The 22,029-nt window shown below is 50.3% G+C and overlaps 1 protein-coding gene across 1 annotated transcript in view; it reads right to left on the reverse strand.

Annotated features, from left to right (window-relative positions):
* NCF2 (neutrophil cytosolic factor 2) overlaps positions 1-21,174 on the reverse strand; it is a 29,273-nt gene extending 8,099 nt beyond the window's left edge. Inside the window, exons 1-11 of the mRNA XM_036912580.2 lie at positions 20,779-21,174; positions 18,886-18,968; positions 12,624-12,732; positions 8,263-8,397; positions 7,264-7,371; positions 6,044-6,103; positions 4,615-4,658; positions 3,057-3,198; positions 2,778-2,846; positions 1,850-1,925; positions 256-281 (exon numbers count right to left, since the gene is read on the reverse strand). Of these exons, the coding sequence (XP_036768475.1) occupies positions 256-281; positions 1,850-1,925; positions 2,778-2,846; positions 3,057-3,198; positions 4,615-4,658; positions 6,044-6,103; positions 7,264-7,371; positions 8,263-8,397; positions 12,624-12,732; positions 18,886-18,968; positions 20,779-20,952 (1,026 nt within the window). The 5' untranslated portion in view covers positions 20,953-21,174. The remainder of the gene's footprint in view (positions 1-255; positions 282-1,849; positions 1,926-2,777; positions 2,847-3,056; positions 3,199-4,614; positions 4,659-6,043; positions 6,104-7,263; positions 7,372-8,262; positions 8,398-12,623; positions 12,733-18,885; positions 18,969-20,778) is intronic.
* Between the last annotated feature and the right edge of the window lie 855 nt (positions 21,175-22,029).

Consider the following 22,029-nt stretch of genomic DNA (forward strand, 5'->3'; position numbering starts at 1 on the left):
GGGGTCCTACAGCCCAAGTCTCGCTTGGATAGGAATTCTGACTGCATGAGATCTGGCCCACCGGCCATGGGCCAGTAGGAAATGTGTGCATGGGAGTGGGGGGGGGGGTCCCTAGCCCACGGGCTGCGTGTTTAGTGGCAACTGGTCTACTCCTCCTTTGGTACCCTTGCTACAAACCATGGAGACATGCCCATGGCAGGCAGCCTAAGCCCTTGTGTTCTCTACCACTTCACATAGTACCAGGAAAAATGTTACCTTGAGCTCTTCTTTTTCCTTCTGACCTAAACAGGGAAGGTAAGAAGTAAAACAAAAGACGATGAATGAACACTCTTGGCCAGCCCCTGCCATACACAGAATGAAGCCTTTTAGCATGGGACACCCAACTTCCTACCCTTCAATCTCAAGGGTTATTATTAACCTTAAGCTGTGGGAGAAATCTCTCTCTGGAGAAATGTGAAGGGCAAAGCCAGGAACACAAACCCAGTCTGTGCTGTTATGAAGCATATAGGTCCTCATCACATCCTCACCAACCCACGGAGCTAGAGGGAATCCCAAAAGTCAAACCAGTGGGTTCTGAAGCAATGAAAAGCAGGGTGTGTGAGATGACCCAGGACCCACAAGAAAAAATATTATAACCACATATTTTCACCTTATCCTTTATTTTTGTGTATGTTTTCTAATGTGCATAATATATTAATACAGAAATATGCATATATTTCTATAAGAGATGTATGCATAAAGATATTCACCCTATAGGGGTACATGATCAAAAAGACCACTAATCTCAAACCTGGCTAATCATTAGACTCACTGGGAAGTTTTTCTAGAAATACAGATTCCTAAGCCCAATTCCAATACTAAAATACCAGAATCAAAGGCCTATATGTGTTAATATGTGGCCCTTGAGGGACACCAGACAAAAAAAGATAGAAACAAAAACAAAAAAGCTACCAAGGATGTTTTGGGAGACAAGTAGGGAAATTTGAATATGAAATGCACATTCTATATTATATTAACCTTAAATGTCCTAGATATAAGAGTTGCATTGAGGTTATGCAGAAAAACGTCCTTGTTCTTAGGAGACACATGCTGAAGTGTATTGTGAAGTATCATGAGTCTGTGACTTTTTTCCAAGTGACTCAGCAGGCAAATACATGGTGCAAAATGTTAACAATGGGTGAATTTAGGTAAACGGTATTCTGGTGTTTATTGTAGTGTACATCCAACTTTTCTGGAGGCTTGACATTTAAAAACAAAACAAAACATGAGGATGGGAAGCACCCCAGTGGTTCAGACAATTGGGTGGGCATGACGATCACTGATGCAGCACCTCGACAGACCAGCTGTTCAGTGCGTCTCTACAAGCACATATGCAGACTCTGCTTAACCTGCATTAGTGTTCTTTGTCCACCCCTTGGGGTTCTGCAGAGCAGTTTCTTTCCCAGATAGAGCTCCTCAGACTTTTGAAAATAGCCACTCGATCTCCCTCTCAGGTAAACACGTGCAATTACTTCAACCTTTCCTCCTGAGACATGGTGTTGGTACTTAAGGGCTGAGGGGTTTGGGGCCACTTGAGCTGGGACTCTTACTGCCCCCAGAAACCATCTACATTTACTCAAGCCCCATGAGTGCCCTCAAACAGGCTGGGAGAAAAGGCGTGTTTCCTATGTTTGGGGTGGGGGTGGTGCAGGCGAGAGGGTGTTCGGGGGCTGTGTGGTCACAAACCCAGTGTTGTGCTGGGAGGAGGAGAAGCCAGAATTTCCTGGAAGACTGGGAGGCAACCCGGTCGGGAAGCAGCCCGGGAGCCTTCCGGTGCCCAGGCCCTGGCCCCCGCTCCAGAGACACTCACCTGGCAACAGCTGGGGTCTCCCAGGAGCACTGGAACTGGGAGGAGCTGGGATATCAGACTCCAGGGAGGTTTCCTCCTGGAGGGGACAGGAAGAGGCGGTGAGAACCTCCACGCAAAGTTCGGTGGCAGGAGGGAGAGCCCCTGCAGACCCCCACGGAGAGGAGCCAGGCGCAGACGACTCCCTACAAGTGGAGTGGTGGTGGCATGCAGGGGAGGTAAAGGGAAGTGTGGGTTCACAGGGGAGGCAGGGCTGGCCTGGCGGGAACAAATCACAACAGAAGAGTTGGAAGCCCGCTAAAAGGCCCCCTGCTCCCTGGCCACCCCTTGCAGCCATACTGGAAATCCACGGGGGGTGGGTAGGACCCCGAGGCCCCTCTCACGCCACACCTTGCCCCTTCAAAGGAGCAGTTCCATTTCTCATTTGTGTAGCATTTAACACTTTTCAGGTCATCTGGATACAGCGACCCTGACAGGGAGGGCCAAACGCACAGAGGACATGGGGTTGAGAGAGGGGGTTCCGCTGCCATCCACATAGCCACTCAGACCCAGCAAGACCCCTCCCCAGGCCCGGCAGGGGGGCTCCAGAGGGAGTGGTCGCAGCTTTGCACCAGCCAGCTCACTGTTCTTCCAGGTGAAGAGGACATTTCTGGGAAGACCTAGCCTTGATGTACTATAGCCTTTGGGTCCCAAGTCCCTGACCAGGAGGAAACACAGTGGGTGGGTGCAGGAGGTCCTGCAGATGCTTCCCCTCACCAAGCCTGGGTTCTTCCCTTCACCCCCGGGTGCAGCCCAGCGCAAGGCGGGCTCAGGACTGGCACGTCTTCTGTGGTGGTAGTGGTAACACCTTTTCAGCCTGCCGTTCTCCCTCCCATGGAGAGGTCTGGCAATGGCTGGGGGGACAGGGTGTCAGGCCCTTGCGTGAAGTTACCTGGGGCTGCTGCTGAGGATGGATCCGCAGTTCGACTGGTTCAAGGTAGTTGCAGGGAACCAGCCCCTTCTGCAATGTAACATCACAGAACCCGAAGGGAGAGAATAAGTCAGTGCTCATCAGTACCCACACCGCAGAGCCCAGGGACATGGGGAAGCACCGGTGGACGGAGCAAGGAGCCGGCCTGCAGACAAGGCAGCAGGTGCTGCTCCCCAGTGAGCCCCGCCCCTTGCTGCCGGGATGCCCAGCCCTCAAGAACACTCCTGCCCCTCTGAATACCTGCCCGTTGAACATGACGGTAGCCCAGTTATCGTTGCCCTTCTTCAAGACAAAAACGATGTTCCCGGGCATGACCTGGAGCTCCTCTGCTGTTTCTGGCACAAATCCAAAGAGCACACGGTGAGCTTCCCCTTCCAGGGCCCTGCGGGGGGCAGACGCGAGACCCCGTCACTCGTCACTCTCCAGCCTGGGCCGCCCGCCGTGGCGCCGGGGGGACAGCCAGCAACAGGCGCGGAGCCCGGAGACGCGCTGGGCACCCTCTAACTCTGCATCTAAGTGCGTGCGAGCCCGAGCAGAGTGCTTGCCTGCCCAGCTGCCCAGAGCACCTGGCAGGAAATGCCAGCGCACGTGCTCCAGAACTGTTGGCGCAGGGGGCTGAGAACAAGACAGCAAGCGGGAGGACGCTGGGTGAGGCCGAGGCCGTGCTGTCTTTGCCCTCCCCCGCCCTCCGAGGAGGGGGTGTCCAGGGTATGCGTGGCCAGCTCCCAGGTTTGCGCTGGGGCGAGTGTGGGAAGAGCAGGCAGATGAGAGCGAGCCCGGGGGCGGCGGGGAGGCAGCAGCCGTCCAGGGGGTGCAGAACAGGCAGGCTGAGCTGCGAGGACCTGGGGGGACACACGGCGGTTCTGAGGCTGCCTTGCTGTGTGTTACGCAATGTCATTTCCCCACTACCATTTCCTCGAGACTTACATTGCTCCTCAAGGTTCTGGAGCGTCCAATTGGTGCCACTTTGGAATATGTATGTGAGTGAGAGGTGGGCTCCAGGACTGCCTGAAGTATTCGGGTTCATGCCGCCTCCCCTCCCCCTGGGGGAAGCTGGCCGCCTCCCTCTCGGTCCCCCTGTTACTTCCCCTCCACCCTTCTTTTTGTTTCCAAACAGCGTCTGCCTATAGAGGCTACCGACTCCTCCAGGGGACAGAGTTTAGGAATGAGCTAATCCAGCCCCATCATTTTTCTAGTTGTTTTGCTACTTTTTTAAACCTTCTTTACTGGGGGGCGCTAGGCTTACTTCCTGGCTTAGAGGAAATTGTTGCGAAAGCTGCCGATTATGTCATTCTTGGCTTCTTATCTTATGGAAGAATGACTTATTTTCTCGAGTCCTTCCTCTTATTTCTTCAGAAAGCATGTGCCAACAGGGACAGGAAAGGGTGTTCTGGCTTCCCACTCTGCTCTCGAACTCTGGAGAGCTCCGGCCTCCCCACTTCTGAAGGGGCTGCGTGAGGCTGCCCTCCAGCCCTGGGTGAGTGTCCTGGCCCCGGGGCGCTATGTCCCATGGGGGCACTGCTGCACCTCAGCAGCGCCCTGCACTGTGTGGGAGACGTGGGGACACAGGGCCACCACACGGCTCAGCCAGGCCCCCACCCACAGTCAGTGCCACCACAGTCGGGACTCCCGTCCTCTCTGTATCACTCCATTCCAACACCCGAAACACAAGGGGCCACCCTGCCGGGCTGAATTCCACGGGACTCAGACCCTGACCCCGGCTTCTTCACCCCCTTCACTGCCGTCGGCTCAGGCTGGGAGCGTGGCCATGCTGCACACTGACCTCAGTCTAACTTACCTGAAGATCTCTGGGGTTTTGGGTCTGGGTGGAGGCTCAGCTGCCTATTGAACATTCCGAAGAAATGAAGAAGGGAGGACAAGAAGGGAAGGGGGCAGTGGGGAGAACAGATCGTTAATGGTAGTTTGAGCCTTCCCCCAGACCAGAAAATCAAAGAATGCATTTCTGGCTCCATCCGAGGGCTGTCTGGGGAGAGGGCACAGTGCACCCTGACTCGACACTGGGAAGTCACACCTCCCACCGGCTCCCTGGGCGCAGGTTTACCAGCACAAAAATCCATCTGAGCCAGACCTGGTTTCTGGCAAAGTCTAGCTGCCACAGAGCAGCATGGTGTCATGAGGGTGCTTCTGACCCTGATCTATCCCTTTCCTAGGACAGTTTCCAAGGAAACTGCTGTATCACAAGACACTTCTGGGTATTTAAAATCATCTCAAAACTCACTGACCAGGCAAGAATCTCCTTTCAATGTGTTTCCTGTTCTATGCTGAATTTCATGGAGTCCAGTTATCTGGGCTTCTACCCCCACTTGGAGGTCCTCTGACTTCTCTGAAGCCCAGAGGACCTCCAAAGGGCTTCCTTCAACTTTATTGTGAAAAAAGAGATCAAAGAATCTTGACTCTCTCTGTCCTCCTTTGCTCATCTCGCCCTCAGCCTCAGGGCCCCAGTGTTGGTCACATTCTGGGCCAGCAGTCATCACCCTGACCCTGGAGGGCTGTCAGAGCCACTCTCTGGGGTAACCGGTACGTGCAGAACCTCTGCCAGTGCGGCCCAGCTCTCCTGTCCATCACGGTCCTACTGTGGCAGAGCTCAGACTTCCCCAGCCTGCCCAGCCCTCTTCCCTCCACAAGGAAGCTCTGCCTTTGCGGTTCTGGACCCACTCTCATCCAGGCCATCTGGAATCATCTCTTTGAGCCCAGCTTGGGCAGCAAAAGGGGTTGCTCTGGGCACTCAGCAGTGTTCCCAAGGGAATCTCCTGCTCACAGATGGATGGATGGAGCCAGAAAAGCCCACAGCCTCGGACCCTGGGCTCCATGGGCATCCCCACTAGCCCCTGTGTCTGAGAGGGGGCATTGTTACAAAGTCTCCGATAACTTGTGTTGTAATTTTCTGAGAGAATGGTCAGGGCTTCGGGAAAGATGATCAATTGAAGTTCTCTAAGAACCTAGAAAAGTGAAGATTGGCATTTGGGGGGGAAGCAGAGGACTTGGCAGAAGCAGAGGACTTGAAGGTGGAGCCTACAGTCGCCCTACTCTCCCACCAGTCACGGCACCTGTGACCAGGACTGGCCAGGCAGACGCCCTCAGCAGCGTGGATTGCTGGTCCAAGGAGCCCTTACAATGACGCAGCTCAGCACAGATATATCCCCTGCCAGATGCTTCCCAGAGAGCTCTGGAGACCTCCACTCAAGGAGAAGGACCGGCTAGCTCACCTGTGGCTGCAAAGGGGCAAATCCTGAGAAACTGTCTTGGTCCACCACGGAAGCCACAACCTAAAATCGAGGGAGGAGGCTGTGAGCGTCCTGCTAGTGCCATTTCCCCATTCCTTCTGTACCTTTCCCCAAGATTCCCACCTCTCTCACATCCTGATTGGATGGCTGACCTCTGGACTGAAGTTCCAGCAACTGGAAAAACTAATACCCACCCACCCTGTCTTTTTATATTGAGGTGAAATTCACATAGTATAAAATTCACCCTTTTCAAAGTGAACAGTGCAGTGGTATTTAGTACTTTCACAATGCTGTGCACCACCACCTCCATCCAGTAAAGAAATATGTTCATTACCCCAAAAAGGGAAAGTCACACACGTTAAGCAGTTAGTCCACATCCTTCCACTCCCAGCACCTGGCTATCACCAGCGTGCTTTCTATTTCTGCACATACCTATTCTAGATACTTCACATAAATGGGGTTATATAAAATGCAGCTCTGTGCCTGGCTTCTCTCACATACCATCGTGTTTTCAAGGCTCATCCATGTTATAACTTGTATGGGTACCTCATTCCTTTTCATGGCTATATCACATTTGTGTCTCCATTCGCCCTCTGATGGACATTGGCTGTTTCCATGGCCCAGCCTCTCTTGAACTCCACTACTGTGCCAGAGCCAGCCACACAGCCAGTGGGCAACATTAGCCCACCACAGATGTGTCAAAATCAAGTGTGGTGTGGGAAGGGGACTGGGAATGGGACTTTTGACTCATTCTGGGTCATTTCTGAAAGGATTTAAGACCTGGATCGAGAAGGAGTCCAGGTTAAAAAGGAGTCTTATCATGGGGTGTGGTGGTGGGGCTACCAGGGCATCAAGCCAAGAGGGTGCCGTGCTGCCCGGGTTCCCTGAGACTCAGCTTCCTGTGGGTGAGCCTGTGCTCCAGCCCAGGGCCAGGCTGGAAGTGAGGGGTGAGGGGAGCTTGGGTAAAGTGCAGCACAAGGGTTTGCCCACCTTGGAAGGCAGCTATGCCAGCCACACAGCCGGCAGTGCACAGCGCCTTTGCCCATCTGTTGGCAAGATGCCCACACTGTCAACTGGCTCTCGCTGCCATCCCAGCCCAGAACCACAGGGGAGGGGGTGCCCCTTTCCTGAGAGTCCCTCCACCTTGCTCTGCCCGGCCCACACTGCGGGAGACCCGGGGGAAGCCGAGGGAGCCCACTCACCGTCGCCTTGCCCAGGTAGTCCTTCTTGGCCAGCTGGGCCACTTGCCTCTCATTCGGCCGAAAGAGCCGGCCCACAGGGATCACCACCGGCTCATACAGCTTCTCCTTCTACAACACAGAGCATGGGATTTCCCTACCTGGAGAGTGGGGGTAAGGATGCTGTCCCGCGTCCCTCTCTGAATGGATGTAAGGGTCCGTGGAGATGGCCACGCGAGAGCACTCTTTCTAAATGTGTCAGAACTGAACCTGTTATTATTTCTGGGTATCTAAGGTGGGCACAGTTGTTTTCAATATCCCCTTACTTGGAGAGGCTGGCTGGACAGCTGTCGGTGTTATTTGCCCAGCAGCCTCTTTTCCTAGGGAAGCTGCCCCTCTCCACTCTGGGTGGCTTGGGTGGGGCTGTCACTCACAGTGCAGGAAGCACCACAACCACAGCGGGGCCCAGGACTCAAGCACGGGCCTGGGACAGTGCTCCCTTGGGACTGGGTCTGCTGGCGTGGCCAGGCATGTAAAGGCTACCAGAGCCCCCTAGCTTCCAGGGCTTTAAATAGCCGGAAACTAGCTTCATCCTAAATGTGCTCAAACTATGGGTAATTTTCACCATTCATTCATATAATCAATGCATTTTTGTTGAGAGCCAGCATGTACCTGGCTCTGTGCCAGGCTTCAAGGACTCAATGGTGAACAAGCAGGCACAGCTTCTGCCCTTGTGTGCTTGGCTCCAGCTTCCAGCCTCCAGCTCCCCCATGCGGCCCTGGGAGCCCCACTTGGAGGGTGGTGTGAGGCAGGGGTCTGCTGACCCACACACAGCAGGCCTGGGCTACTCAGCACTTCCAGATTCCAGATCCTACATGGAACTATACCCTAGGGTCAGCGTGACTCAGAGCTCAGAGAAAGTAAAAGCCTCCCCCCACTTTTATAGTTTCTCAATCTGCTCATCCTCTGAAACAAATAAAAATCCGATGAAATCTCACCATCCTGCTTCACCAATACACTCACCCAAACACATTCCATGGCCTTGTCGATTTTGGAATGTCTTGGCTCAGACTTCATGCTCATAGCCAATGCTAAATGTTCTTCGGCCTTTTTCCATTCCTCCTTCTTGGCGAACATGAAAGCAATATTATATAATACCTGGAAAAGGGCAGGCCACAGCATAAGATTTGAAGCTGTTGCAAATCTAGGTACCAGGGAAGAGCTTGCCTGTGTATACTCCTGGAATGTTGCCTGCGGACATTTCCCCTATTCCCAGTGCTCCTGGAAAAATCTAAAGTATAATATAATCAAATCTTGCTACCGAGTTACGTCCAGCACAAGAGGTGTTAAGAGAACACATAATGCATAAATCCAACATCATGTGCCTTCTTTTGCAACTGAGTAGCTCAGGAGGGGATAAAACTGTTGCATTATTTTAGTGTTGAGAATTATGATATGCTCATGGCTTCTTGAAGAGTCAGGACTAAAATACATGCATGTGGCCTCCGTACCAGCTCCTGCCACCGAGCTTAGGTATGAAAGCCTAGCCAGGTGAGGGGTGAGGAGAGATAAGGAGGGAGGGAGACGGTTCCAGAGGCATCATCCCACACCAGCAGAACCAGAACAGCCCAGAACCAAGGAGTACGAGTCTGTGATAGAGTTATGTGCCCATGAGGAAACTCAATGGGCAAAGTCCAGTAGAGCAGGAAGGGACTGGGCACAAATCCAGGGCAGTGCCTCACCTGGGGCAGGAGGGAACCGCATGTTCACTAATAGTCATAATTTTCCAGTTCATGAATGTTTGTTTTATTATTGTGCTTTACAACTTACACATAGAATCAAATTTATCAGCAAGATAAAAAGAACTCCTTGAGTAAATGAAATAGAAAAGACCTAAGCAGAGATGGAAAAGCCACAGAGGGCAGAAGAAAATCAAGACAGCAACTAACACAAAGGGCTGACTTTCCTTTATAACAACAGCACAGCAAGTTCTTAGGGTTCCCCATGCTCTGTGTGTGGGGTGAGCTGAAGAGCTGGGAGCTGCTGTAAGCTTTTCACGGATGAAAGTTGCTCTGGGGTGGGGTGAGGGCGGTTCTTCAGGGCCTCAGAGAGGAGACCCAAAGGCCAACTGAGGCCCAGCTAGAGGAGGCGAGTATTGGCCTTCCTAGCTGTAAGGGGGGAAACAATACAGGGGAGGGGTCGAAAACATGGATGCCCCAGGGCTGTTTTCTAGTTTGGCCTCAGCCACCTTTATGTAAACCAGCATTTATATGAATCACCATTTATGTAAAAAGCACTGAGTTCAATCTCTTGGTACATGGTAAATGCTCAATAAATAGTCACTACTACTACTATTTCTGCTGTACTTATCTTGGGAATTTAGGAGGCTGAACAAAGGACAGTCACCCCCACCCCCAAGTCCTGCATGCCTTCTCAGAGAAGTGACAGTGACAGTATCCACATTCTTTGGCAGACGATGGCAGGGCTGAGTTTTGCAGACTAAACCATCTGGAGGCCCTTTGTGTTTATAATCACAAGGCTAAATCTATGAAGAACTTTGAACTCCTGCAATTCAGTGCTGCCTATTGGAGGCAGTGTCATTATTGCTACCATCATCCTCATCTTTCATACCATTTACTGACCACCTACTATGGCCGGGCACTTCCTCTGCATTATCTCTAAGCCTCAGAACCACCATGAGTTAGGGGTCTCACTTCTGTGCTTCCAGAGTCCCGCCATAGCACGTCACTGGTCTAACCCTAACCAACTCACATTACACGTGACCATGAGCTTCTGGGTGCTGACATCGTGTCTTGTGGACCGCTGGACCTCCATTGGCTGACACAGCAGGCATTGTAAATGTATACCAAGTAAATGAATTTATCAATGAATGTGCGTGTGGTAAGTACGTGGTGGTTGTTTACAGGTGAAGAGGAGCCTGACAATTAGAAGTGATACATAACTTTACGAGGATCGTACAACTAGAAAGTGTTGGCCTGGGGTTTGACTTCTACTTATCTGATTCCAAAGATAGTCAGCTTCCAGGATGACCCCCAGGTGACCTTACCTCCTGGTACTCACCCTCCTGCATTGTTCCCTCCCACATCCAGTGGAACTGACAATGAAAACATGTAGCCCATGGCATATTATAGAAATGAGGGAGTTGGCATTTGAGGCTAAGTCATAAAAGATAGTGACATTCCCTATCACTTTCCCTTGGGTCACTACTTTCCCTGGGGGCAGCCAGCCACCATGTCAGGACAAGACTCAGGAGAGGTTCATATGGCAAAGGACCGAGGCCTCCTGCCAACAAGTGTCACTAACTTGCCAGACATGTAAGTCACCTTTCAAGTACACCTGTCAGCCCCAGTCAAGCTTTCAGACGATAGCAGCCATGCTGGCCCCTTGACTGCAGCCTCATAAGAGCCACTGAACCAGAACCACCCAGCCAAGCCACTCTGGGATTCCTGACCCTAGAAACTGAGATAATAAATGGTATTGTTTTAAGCCACGATGGTGTAAAGTACTTTGGTGTTCAACAATGGATGACTAATAAACTTCTCTATTTCTGTCTGCCACCCACACTGTGATTGGTTCAGAGCCTTAATCAGATAAAAGGAATAGTTCATCAAGGCAAGTATGGATGGGTGGCAGGGTCTCTATGGAGTTAGTGGCTGGTGCTGGGTGGTGGGGATTGGAACCAAGACAAGAAGAGGAGATCTAGATTTCTTTCCCAGGCTGTTTCTGAGCCTCGATAAGCTGTTGCCTTCTGCTTACATGCCTGGCTGGCCCAGCCCACCCTGACCACATGTGCAGGAAGAAGGGAGACTAAAGCCATTTAAAACTTCCTCTTTGGTTCTCAGCCACCTTCTCTTAAGACCCTTTCCCATGGCAGGTTTTTATGACACTAAGATTGGAGAAGTTCAAGACTCTTTTCCAAAGGGATAGTGTGATTTCCCAGAAGCCAGGGTTAGACCTTGTTGGGAAGGGAGGGCTGGCCTTATAAGGAGGGCAATGACTGGGGGATCCCATGTGGCACAAGGGCCTTGCACATTGCAAAATCCAGCTTCACTTGCAGAGAGGTCCATACAGCCACTATTTCCTGCCCCCAATCATTTCAACTCCAACTACAGGGGTAATATTTTTCCCACAGCATTCTGCTTTGACCTCACTATTTTAGGATGCTTTCTCTAGGGCTACTTGATCCCTCAACCCTTTAATCTGTATAGGTGGCTCTCAATGAGGGGTGACTGGCAATGTCTAGAGATATTTAGGTCATCACACAGGGCGTGGAGTGCTCCTGGAATCTGGAGGGTAGAGGGATGTTGCCAAACATCCCACAGTATCCAGGACCATCCCCTGCAACAAAGAATTACCTGGTCCAACATAGTAACAGTGGCACAGTTGAGAACCCTACTCTAGAAGGTGGCCAAATGCCAGCCAGTCCACCACCACACCTCGTTTGCCTAGGTTGTGAGAAGTGAAGTACGTCGCTTCCCAACTGCGGGCCTGGATGGGGCCACACGTCCTCAGGGGCCTGGGCAGCTGCAGACACTAATATTAGCCCTGGGTGACCCTGGGAACACTTGGCTTCTCCTGACTGAGAAACCAAAGCAAGGGGACTTTTTCCAGGGATTCTGCTAAATAAAGATCTATGATATTTGCAGGGATTTTTTCATTTTAAAAGCTACTGGTGTATATATGTGTGTGGCTTTGGAGGTGAGTGGGGAGGGTTGGTTGAAAAAGTACAGGAGCCTATGAAGGAAAAGCCAGTCATGTCTATTCCCTTTAGTAATACAGAAGATAACTACCCGTCTATGGAAACATTGCCTAGATTTGTGCTTTGAACTATCCTTTGAGCAAGAGGAGACAGATTTGTGCCAAATGATCCTCACTCTGTCTGGGTATCACCCAAGCCCATGAGGCCAGAACCATTAACAGCAAAGAGTGTGGTCTGTAACTTGGGGACAGAGCAAGGTCACGCCAGGTCCTGTATGGATAGCGAGCCCATAATTTCAGATCTGTTCACATAATGCTGAGCAAATGACTTGTCAACCTGCATTATGCAAATGATTATGAATGCTTTCACAGGTTGACACACGCAGATCCAGCCACCCTTCAGAGAGCCCAGCAGGCTCATTTCTGGGGGCTTCTTGGAGCCTCCCATTGGTAAACTGCATGCTCTGAGGTACCTGAAGACTCCACAAAAGGCTGAAGTCTTCTCTTCAGGGAAAATCAGAGTCCCAAGGCACAGGTGGCCAACTGCCTTCTCCAACTCCTGGAGGTGTCAGCAGATCGCTGTGCATCTGACCTGCCAGCTCAGCGGGACTGTCAGCTGCCCCTCAGCCACCATCCACTGCGGTGAGCCAGGCCTCCCTCCTTACCTCACAGGCAAACAGCTTGAACTGCAGCCCCAGGATCTTGTAGTCTATCAGCTGGTTCCCCCGAAGCTGCGTCAAGGCCTCTTTAAGGTCTTTAATAGCTGCATCATATCTGCAGGACAGAGATGGGGGAAATAAATCCACCCCAGGTACAGCGGAATAAAAGTAAAATGAAATGCCCATCTGCTTCCCTCTCCCCATCCATCTCACCGGTACAAAAAGCCTTTCCAAGTCCTTTGCCCTGCTGACCCTGGCGTCCCCAGGGCTGTGCACCACGGCCACTCTGGGTGTCCCCAGGCTGGGCAGCCACAGGTAATTTTCTTCTCTCTTGTCTGCACACGGCCCTGCCTTTCTAACCACCAGCCTGTCACTCTCCCAGAGGGACCCCCCTTTCTCCCCAGAGCTGCAAGCAGAGCCAGCACCTGTGCCCTCATGTCTCTCGGGAGCTGCCTAGCAGCCTGCTCACTTCTGGTTCCCCACCAGAAGGCCAGGCCAGCCTGACGGCTCCAAGGGGCCCCTTCTCACAGCTGCCGATGTCACCTTTCTGCCCACAGCCTTCCTCAGCTTCTTCTGAAGCCATCTTAGCTCTTGGTTTTGTGGGCTTCTTAGTCTCCTCTTCCTTCCCTCCTCCTTCACACACTTTGGAAAAAAGAATAAAGAAAGAACCCCTCCAGCCGGGTAGCACGGCTAACTCCCTGCTGGTGCTGCTCTTGGCTTTGCTGCGCCGGAGGGGTGCTGACTGCTCAGGGTGGAGTGGGCCACGGTCGCTGGATTTGTGGCAGAGGATGGAGCTGCCCACACTGACAGTGCCTGTGCAGGTGTGTGCAGGACTGGGTCTCCTTGGCCTGCCCAGACCACCACAGGGGTCCTGGGGAGAGGAAACCATTGCTGGGCTGCAGGGCGTGGGAGCAGCACAAAGAAGCTACCACACCCCCACAGCCCCCCAGACCAGAACAAATTTGGCTGTCAGGTTGTGGCAACCACCCAGGCAACTGAAGCGGAAGTCCCTAGGCCACTGTCTGCCCCGCAGCCGCTTTGCATGGCTTCTCTTGGAGGCAAGTCTGGAGTTTGGACACAGGCTGGCGGGGCCCTCAAAAGGTGGTACGGTGCAGTGAAGGCACCTTAGGACAAGGGCCAAGAGGCTCGGACCAGATCCATCAGCTCTGCCATTAACTGCGAGATCCCAGCAAATTACTTCCCTGGCCTCAGGTTCCATGTCAATAATACAAGGAGTGCATTGTGTACCAGGAGCATATTATATTCCAGGACCATATAATATGAGGAGCTTGCAGGAATGTGGCCCTGGGTCTAATTCCTGCAGTCAAAGCTGGGCTTGAGTCCTGGCTCTGTCACTTACTATCTAGTGACAAAGGGCAAGTTATTTCTCTAAGTCTATTTTCTCATCTTTAGAATTACAGAATAATAATGGCACATGCCTCACTGTATTCTTGTGAGAACTAAATGAAATGAAGTATCCAGGTGCTTAGGGTGGTACCTGGCATGCACAGAAATTTACAACTATTATTATTATTATTACTTTTTTCAGCTGTAAAACCCTAGCAATTAAATTCATAGACCAATCATTTATTGCCTGCCTACTTAATACACTATATTGCATTAGGTATTATCAGGAGATAAAAATACATGGTTTTAGGATCTGGAATTCTCATCTCAGGGAAGCTTTGAGCTGACGAAGAGGTCGGCTGGCCATGAGAAACCTAAGGAACATGTACCCAGGGTGGCTGGGGCAGAAGCTAGTTATTCTGTCTCCAGGTGCTTTGAAATTGCTCACACAGCCACAGCGGCTAGAGGAGAAGGGGAGAAGACAGGCGGGGTTTGAAGCCAGAGTATGGCTTTAATGTCATCAGTAAAGGTGATTGTAAACCTATTAAAAGCATGCAGGCCATTTGGCAAGAAGCAGGACATTGTTCACACAGCCTTCCCAGCCTTCCCGGAATGGGGAGCAGGTAAGCATCCTTGTTCCTTCTTTCTAAGCCAGAAGATTGGGTGCTGGGCTCCGATTCACTGAGCCAGGGAGTGGAGGGGAGCAGGTGGAAACGCAGGTGTCCTGTTCCTGGGCAGATAGTTTCCTCTGTGTTCTACTGCCTGTGTGTGAGAAGGTCCTCAGAGGGCACGCCCCGAGCACTGTCAGCATTAACCTGTGAATGTGCCTTCCGCCCGGGCAAGCTGGCTTAGCAGATGGATTTCAGCTGGAAGTAACACTGCCTGTGTCTTCCTGGCATTGAATGAACCCAGTGAGGTCCTTCTCATGATTCTCCTGTCCATGATGATGTGTAAAGATCTGGCTTCCGTGGGAGTGATAAAGAACAAACTGACAAATTATTCAAAGTGCTTTGTGTTAAAAAACCGGGTGGGGGGGCCCCGCTGCCAAGTGTCTGTTTTTAGATGTGTCTTTGAAAGCATCCCCCTGACTGCGTGCTGCAGGCCTCTCCTCAGCCCCCGACTTGTTTACCCGGAGCTGCACCCCTGGGGCATCTCTGACGCCCAACTCTGTTTCCGGCTGCACTGCTCGATCTGAATAAGCTCAGTGCGAAATTCCAAAATCGCATTCAGCCTTTTGTGCCCATGGGCTCTGCCATGGCAGCCCCTGACTGCCTCCACCCTGTCTTCAGCTCTCTTTGGTGCCGCTTGGAATCCACAGGGTCCCCTAGGAGGTCAAGGTGCTGGCAGCTTCCTGCCAGGCTCCACTGGGCTGAGCCTGAGTACTTTCGTCAGGCCCACAGCTGGTGACAGCCTCCAGGAGCCTTGGCTGTGCGAGACCCAGAGCCCCCCCACCGCCTCCAGGCAGGAGCCCGCCAGTGCAGTGGCTGTGGCCTTTCACACGCTCTGAGCTGCCAGGGTTTTATAGCCCTCATTCTTGTAACACTCCCTGCAAAGGTTTCTCAGGAACCACTGGTGTCCCTGATTGTTCCTGCCCTACCATGCCCCATGCTGTCTAGAATCCTATTTGTCCCAAGGGAAATGTAGTTTTATTTAGCAAGCTGGAAGAAGTAAAAATATTAAACACTTCTAGGACAGGGGTGGCGGGTCGTGTCCTTGCCCTGTTCAAAGACAGTAGGGAAAAGGCTTTCCTGTGTTGTCCCGTTAGGCCACCTTCCCTATATGGTCTTGTTGTTATTGTCACAGCTCTGAGTCGAAGGTCCAGGATTAGAAATGCAACTTGGAGTTCCATTCCCCTTCCAGATGATGAGGCTGGGGTCAGAGGTGAGAGTCTGACCACAGTCATCACTGAGATGCCACCTGCCATCTCAGAAACACACTCTAACTTTGTCCTGTGGAACCTTATAATGTCAGGATTGTTACACAACACCACAGGAAATTGGGGGAAACACCTATAATGCCATCACCCTAAAACCAGCGCCCTTCTGACCTGAAGGAATTCCTAGCCCACTCATTAAGGACTGATTTTTTGAGGTCCCCAAGGACACTTAATTTTACAACATCTCTTAGGGCACTTGCCCCGCTCTGCCTTGCATTATAGTCACTAGTCTTTGTAACCTTTCCCCCTTTTAATGTATAATTTCCTTAAAGCAGAGGCTCTATTTTGCTCACACTTTCATTTAATTAATTCAATAAGCATGGATTAACTACTCTCCTAGATACTAAAATGTAAGAGTGAATAAGTTAAGATTTCTTCTCTCCAGAAACTCAGAGTATGGAGGAGACAAATATAGAAGCAGCTATCTGCCACAGAGCAGACAAATTTATAAAAACAAGGCACAAAGGAAGTGGGTGCCGCCCCAGTGGTTGAGAGCAACTGGGCAAACGTGTGGAGGATGAGTGGGTGAGTGGGCAGTGGAGGGGCCGTGCAGGGACAGGTGAGGGAATTTGGCCTTTATCCTGTGGTAATGGAATCCAGTGGCAGTTCTTAAGCAGATGATAATTGTTTTTTCAGACGATCACTCTGGAATATGGGTGGAGAAGACAAGAGTGGTGGCCGGGAAATCAGGGTAGAAGTGATTGCAGTAGTCCTGGTGAAAAATGAGGGTCTAGATCAGGGCATTGCTGGTGGGAATGGAGAGAAGTGGGTGGATTTAAGAGGTCAATTTGACAGTTTTAGGAAAAGAGACATTCTGGGTTGAGCCCATGCTGAGATTTAGCAGCTGGTTAGTGACCGACGGATATGAAGACTTGAGAGAGGGTGTGATCCCTAAGGATTTGCACATGGATTTTCAGGAGACACTGAACCCCCTGAAATTGCACATATTATGTATTTGCTTGTCTGGAAAGATAACCCATAAGTGTTGCCATTTAACAACCGCTGCTATGGGGTCCAAGGGCAGAGGGTCAAGGGCAGAACTTTGGCAGGTAAGGCCAATGATTGAGCAAAAGAAAAGGAGGCAGCTCAGGGCCAAGAGTAGTGACTCACTCATGATTTCCTCCATAGACAGCTGTTGAATTAAAGATAAATATTTGGTAGATTTTTCTCTCAGATTTAACAATAATCAATCGCAGAATAATGGAATCCTGGCTCCTATTCTTAGACATTTCTAAGATCTTTCTGACTCACTCAAAATCCAGATTCTGGGACTTCTGGGAATTTTCGTGGAGAAATTTCTTCTGGGAGCTCCCCCCACTCTGCCACTGCCTGTCCTCATTATAGACTGTTAGGGCTGATGGAAGGATGGCCTTAGAGTCTTTGAGATTTAAGATCACCTGGAGGATTTATGCACAGGCCTCCCTGCATATTGTGTACTTCTGGAGAAGGTCAGGGATCAGGGAAGGGGGGCTGAGAAGGAGACGGATATTAAGAAGGGAGACAGAAGCATGATACGCCCGAAAGTTAAGTGCATGGCTGTACATCTCCTCTCAGTCCCAGGCCTTCTCTGTGCAGATGGCCTCTGTGTGTCTGGGTTTTTCTCTGGGAGAACTTCCCTCCTGCTCTCTCTGGTTCACGAGGTGACTGTATCTCCATCTTGAAAGGCATCTGAGCTCATTGTTGTTGTCCCTAGCAACTGCTGAGCACAGCGACTTTATAGGCTGTGTTTCTGACTAAATCCAAGGATCTAAGCCTTTCAAGACTTGCACAGGCTCAGAGCTCAGGCCCCTTCCCTGTGCCTGGACTCTCTCTGCAGCCTTCCTGCTGCTCCCCCAGTACCTTGCCTCACTACACATACATGCACACACACACACACACGCACACCCCCCCCACACTGACCACATCATGCTCCAACTATTTTTATTGTTTGAGAATTCTTCCTTAGCCTGAGCCGAATTCTTCTTCTCCAGAACTTGTGCACACTAATGGAATACTTTCTACAAAGGGCCAGTTTACCATCTCTTAAAACATTTTAAATTGATGCTAAGAATACTTTTCCTGTTATTTGTATGGTTGTTACTGGGTATCTCGGAGGGGAGCAGGTTTTCTTTTCTACTTATATTTTGTATTTATTTTATTGTCATTTTTTATTTATCTTTTTTCTATTTGCTCTGGAAACTTTCATTTTTCTATTTAGTTATATTTTTACTAATTATTTCATATTGATTGTAAATGCACCAAAAACTACAGATAGTCTGGTATCAGTAATCTCAAAAGAAAATGAAAACTATAATGTCACCACTGAGAGAGAATCGCTGACAATGTTTTGGTCCATGCCCTTCCAGACTATTCTGTGAAACAGAATATAGGATTGTGCTATACATATTGTTTTAAAATCTGTGTTTTAAATTTAACATCTACTGTGAATTTTTTTCTGTATTTATATATGTGCTACTTATTTATCTGTATTAATAGATATACTTATACATATACTATTAATAGTTCATATTCTCATTTTGGTGGCTGAATTACATTCATTGAGTGCATTAAACCAGGCTTTTTCTTTTCTTAATGTGGTTGCAGGATAGTCTTTATTGTATGACAGCTCACTATCCCAGAATAGTAGACCACCGCATGCGTTCCCTTGATGGCCCAAATACTGACAACCTACACTGCCCGGAATGTGCCTCATTAGGGACACTGGTGAGGTGCCATTCCAGCTGAATACCAGGCTTGTGGTGGTTAGCAGGCTCATTGTGAGCCATGACACAGCTGATTTACAACCAGGCAGTAGGCCAGCCTTCCCTCCCCAGGGAGGGCCTCTGCTTTGTGCTGATTTATTGCGTAACTGCCCAGGGAAGGTCCAGTCACGCTTCCCAACAGCGGCTGGGAAGATACTTCTCAAACACTAAGTCTAGCAGCACCGAGACCCCCTCTGGGTTTCTCATGAACTTCCCCCTGCTTGTGCAACACTGGACCACTTACTTCTCCATCCGGTAGTAGAGCATCCCTCTTTGGAAGTAGGCCACCGCCAAGTGCTTATCTCGGTTAATGCTTTTGGTGAAGGCCTGCAGAGAGAAGCAGGGTCCACACGTGGTCAGAGAGCCAGGCTTGAGGAGGTGTGAGATGAGTCAGAGGATGGAGCAAGGAAGGTCGTGAGAATGGCTGGTGTCTTGAAGGTACAGAAAGCTTAGGGGTCAGAACACCCTATGTTGTCACTTCCTTGTGGCACAGCATGAGGCAAGTTGCCTAATCTGTTTGAACCTTAGTTTTCTTCTCTGTAAAATGGTGATGTTAATGCCTTTCAAGATTGCTGACAGGCTTAAAATAATACAAGTAATTAAGTATGAAAATAACATAATTAAAATGTATATGGTATTACATTTGTTTTTTATATAAATGTAGTAGAAATACACTATACAATTAAAATAATAACAAATAGAATGCATATAAAATGACAGCAGCAAGGACTCACGTGGGAACTAAACACAGGCAGTGAGAACGAGAAGCCAGAAGCAGAGGCCAGGAAAAAGCAGAGCAGCAGGAGGAAGGCATGGGAATGAGCGAGCCCAGAGGTGAGCCATGACTGCACCGCCTGGCCAAGGAGCCCCACCAAGGCAGGAGCAAAGAGCCCTGCTGGCATAGCTGTGCCCAGATGGCAGCTGTGCTTTGCAGCCTCCTCTCCCCGACAATGTGCACTTTGTCTCCAGCAGCCCTTGGAATCTGTGGTGCTATTTGCTCAGCCTCTTGGCAGGCCCCTGAGAGGAGGTGGGGGCTGCCATCCACCCCCTGGCCTGCTCCTGTCTGCCCTCTCTGGGGTCTGAGATGGCCTTCTCAGGCAGTGAGGGTTTTCCAAGCGGCTTCTCCCCTCTCTGCTCACTGCTGGTCATGGTGAGGATGGCTGTGGGAGGACCTGGCTCTCTAAGGTTCTGAGAGTCTGTCATCTGTCCACATGGCCTTGCAAAGACTGGCAGTAAAAGGTAAAAAAAAAAACTCTCGTATTTATACAGTGGTGTGAAATGACACAGCACTTTAATACTTAGTACCTTACTTAATCCTCATGATGTTTAACCTCATAAGAAACTGAGGCAGAAGCCTGCATGACTTGGTGAAAAGGACCCAACCAGGAGAGGTGGAGCTGGCATTTGATCCCAGACATTCTGCTTCCAAACTCCATATCCTCCCTCTCCAGCCTACCATGACCAGTTCAAAAAGGAATTCTGGAGAATGCTGGGCCCTGAACTAGGGGATACGAGAAAAATATTTGAGAAAGATGCTGAGACACCCCACATGGTGCCCTTGGCAGACCTCATTAATCAATCACAGTATGATTTCCTTCCACCAGCCTCAGAATCCTTAAAAAGTCCTTAAAAGCCCCTCATAATTGATAAGAATTGTCACTTGAGATGAAACCTTTTTTTTTTAAAGTGCCTCTTCTTGACCTGCTGGACAGGCAAATCTCACACACGTGAAATTCTTAGACAGCAAAAGAATTTATAATCAGGTGTGAAGCAGTGAACGAGAGATCATGTGGCCAGTAGACAATCATGAAGCAAAATGTAACTAGGGGGGTTGTCATAAAGGTGTCAAAAAATGATTCCAGAATGATTTGAATTTAATAATGGAGAAGAAAGGAGAGCATGACTCCAAGTTAGAGGTTCCTGAGCAGGCCACCCTTTGGAACCACTGGGGAGCTTTTAAAAACCCTGGCTGCTCAGGCCCCTCCCCAGGCCAATTAAATCAGGATCTCTGGGGTAGGGCCTGGGCAGCTTTTGTTCTTTTAAAGCTCCCGAGGGCTTCTAAAGTGCCAGCTGGGTTGAGAACCACCAATTAGAAGAGCCCAAGGGAGCCTTGTCTAGGAGAGGCGCCTCCACTCACCTTCTCCGCCTCTGGCATGTTGCCCAGGATTGTGTGCATGCAGCCAATGTTGAAGCAAATCCTGGAGTGGGGGTCCTGGACTGTGTCAAAGGCGTGTAGGGCTCCCTTCCAGTCCTTCTTGTCGGCTGCCAGCACCCCTTCATTCCAGAGGCTGATGGCCTCAGCCAGGGACATGGTCAGGTGCAAAGCAGGCGACTGTGAGGGCTGCCAGGACACAGGGACCAGTGAGCAGGTGTCTCTCCCAGCAGGGCTGTCCCAGACTTCCACTTGCCTGACCCGGTGCTCAGAATGTGGTCTGGCCTCCCTTAAGACAACTTCTCAGTGTTGCAAAGGCATCAGGAAATGTCCCCACCTTCTGGCAACTGACGCAGAACGCTACCCTGAGAGAGAAAAGGAAAGAGACAGAGAGAGAGAGGACAATTGGGGGCGGACTGTGGAGGAGAGAGGAAGTACCTCAGATACTGTCTGTGAGAGATCACTTCCCCAAAATGCTTCTGCTCGTCACCCAGCTCATCCTCTCTGTCTTCTGTGGCAGTTTCTCCTCAGGGCTCTGCCCAGGGCTCAGGGCAACCTGCACAGGTCTACCCACCTCCCCCTCAGTTTATACATACTTGTTAAAGGAGGGTGTTGGGTGAGAGGGTAGTTCTTTCCAGTCTTAAATGAATTCTTTGCTCACTTTCTCATAACTTTATAGAGCATCTTAGTTATTTGTTTATCTTGAGGTAAATCAGCAATAAATGGCTGAGACAGGATGGTCTTGGGTGTACATCTGGATCTGAGATGACTTTTATGAACACTTAGGAAGCTCAGAAGGGATCAATTTCCAGAAAATGCCAAAACTAGGAGCCAGATATGAGAGTGAATTACGACTTTTCTTTCCTGTGGAAAACTGGAAGGGAAAGGGGTCTCAATGATGACTAATACATTTACTAGTTCCAATAGGTAAAATGCAGGTTTCTGAGGGTGAACCACTTAGATGCCAACTCTTGTTCTGTAACGACTGAAAAAACTCAGAAGTTACCACCCAGCTTCCCTAAGAGACCCCAAATAAAACTTAAAAACATCCATTCCATAGGGCCGATAGGATGGAACGTGTGAGAATCAGGAAGACCTGCGTGTGTCTCTTCGCACAGAGCATTCCCCATGTGTGGAAGGCCTTCCCGCCTTACATCTTTGCCTGGCGAACTCCTGCTTGTCCGTTAAGGCCCAGTTAAATGTCACCACCTCTCTGAATTCTAGCCCCACGTTCTG

This window comes from Manis pentadactyla, chromosome 9 (genome assembly GCF_030020395.1).
Source record: "Manis pentadactyla isolate mManPen7 chromosome 9, mManPen7.hap1, whole genome shotgun sequence".
In the NCBI taxonomy this organism is placed as follows: Eukaryota; Metazoa; Chordata; class Mammalia; order Pholidota; family Manidae; genus Manis; species Manis pentadactyla.